This window comes from Aspergillus thermomutatus (genome assembly GCF_002237265.1).
Source record: "Aspergillus thermomutatus strain HMR AF 39 chromosome Unknown NODE_444, whole genome shotgun sequence".
Classification (NCBI taxonomy): Eukaryota; Fungi; Ascomycota; class Eurotiomycetes; order Eurotiales; family Aspergillaceae; genus Aspergillus; species Aspergillus thermomutatus.
This window is the reverse complement of record NW_020798494.1, coordinates 1-1,271: the sequence shown is the minus strand read 5'-3', so window position 1 is coordinate 1,271 and position 1,271 is coordinate 1. Positions and strand designations below refer to the sequence as shown.

The following is a 1,271-nucleotide window of genomic DNA, read 5'->3' as shown; positions in this document are numbered from 1 at the left end:
TCATAGTTGCCAGTCATTTCTTGCTGCCAGCATTGAAATGTACCAAATGCCTAGACGAACAGTCAACTGGTTCCCATTCGCAGTCCAAGGAATAGCGTTCCCCACCGCCAAATGACCACTTTGCGCCAATCTCTTCACAGGTACAAGCTCAGTATCTGTCACGATAAATCCGTACTTTGTCTTGTTCTGGACCATGTAGTAGTTCAGCTGCGAGAGCGCTTGCTTGTATTCCCTGGCGTCTTGCGCATCCGTAGTTGTTCTCCACTCTGATTTCCATTTCCAGGAGACCTTTAAATCTCCAGGGGCACGGTTGTCTCCGGTGCCTAAAGTGTCGGAAGATCTGAGGATCGCCGTGTCTGGCTTGAACTGGTCAAGCAAGCTTGCTGCTGAGCCACCATCGAAGGTAACCGCCTCGTGATTCGCAGTAGCGGTGAGGGAAGGGTTCTGCTCAAATCCAGCCCGTAGCGCCCTCCTGACGCGTGGGTATATGTATTCAACGAAGCGGTCGTGGAACAACATCTCCTCCCTGATAGGCCGAGGAGGCGATGTTGGCATCGGATCCGATGGGATTGGGGTGCCATTGAGCACCGCACCATAATCCTGTATTATCCTGGAGTAGCTGAAATCCGACCAGAAGACGACATTTTTGATATCTCTCCAGCTATATTTGTTGTTTGTGGTGTTCGAGGTCCTTGTAGTATTTTGATGACTCAAAGCCGGGGGGGGGCATCTTTCGTCAAGTACTCTAAAAGAGTCTGGTGCGACATTATCTTCCGTTGCAGTCGTGTTCAAATAAGGGAATGATGGTATGCACTTAGGAATGGAAAGACTGGGCTTCAACCCGCTTTTATATTTCTAACTGTAATCCCTCGTAAGAACAGATTAATGCTTTGAGATATTAGGTATGGTATGCGTTGAAGAGCTCGCGTCCAAGAAACAATATTCTGCGGAAAGAACGAATGACTTCACCCGGTTGCATTCTTACCAGGAGTAGTTCAATGTCTACTGTACGGTTCGGATAGAGTAATACAGCTTCATATTGAAGAGGTGACTCTGTCTCGCATTCCTGCTATACTTCGAATAGGTCAATTGGCTGGTTGTGTACATCCTCGCACTTCGTGTAGGCTTCGTGTCATTAATTGCACATGTACTTCTTTTGGTTGGTATGGAAGCTTTAAAGATGAAGCTCAAAACTAGTACCCCTGTCTGAGGAAGAATATGCTTGCTAACACACAGTATCTTGTTTCTAGGATTGTGGTTGAAGGGTAGTG

The 1,271-nt window shown here is 47.2% G+C and overlaps 1 protein-coding gene across 1 annotated transcript; it reads right to left on the bottom strand.

Annotated features, from left to right (window-relative positions):
• On the bottom strand, window positions 1–600 carry CDV56_100222 (uncharacterized protein; the record flags this gene model as incomplete). The annotated part of the gene is made up of 1 exon (XM_026753841.1): window positions 1–600. A coding segment is annotated over one exon (600 nt), but the record flags the coding sequence as incomplete, so codon positions are not given.
• Between the last annotated feature and the right edge of the window lie 671 nt (window positions 601–1,271).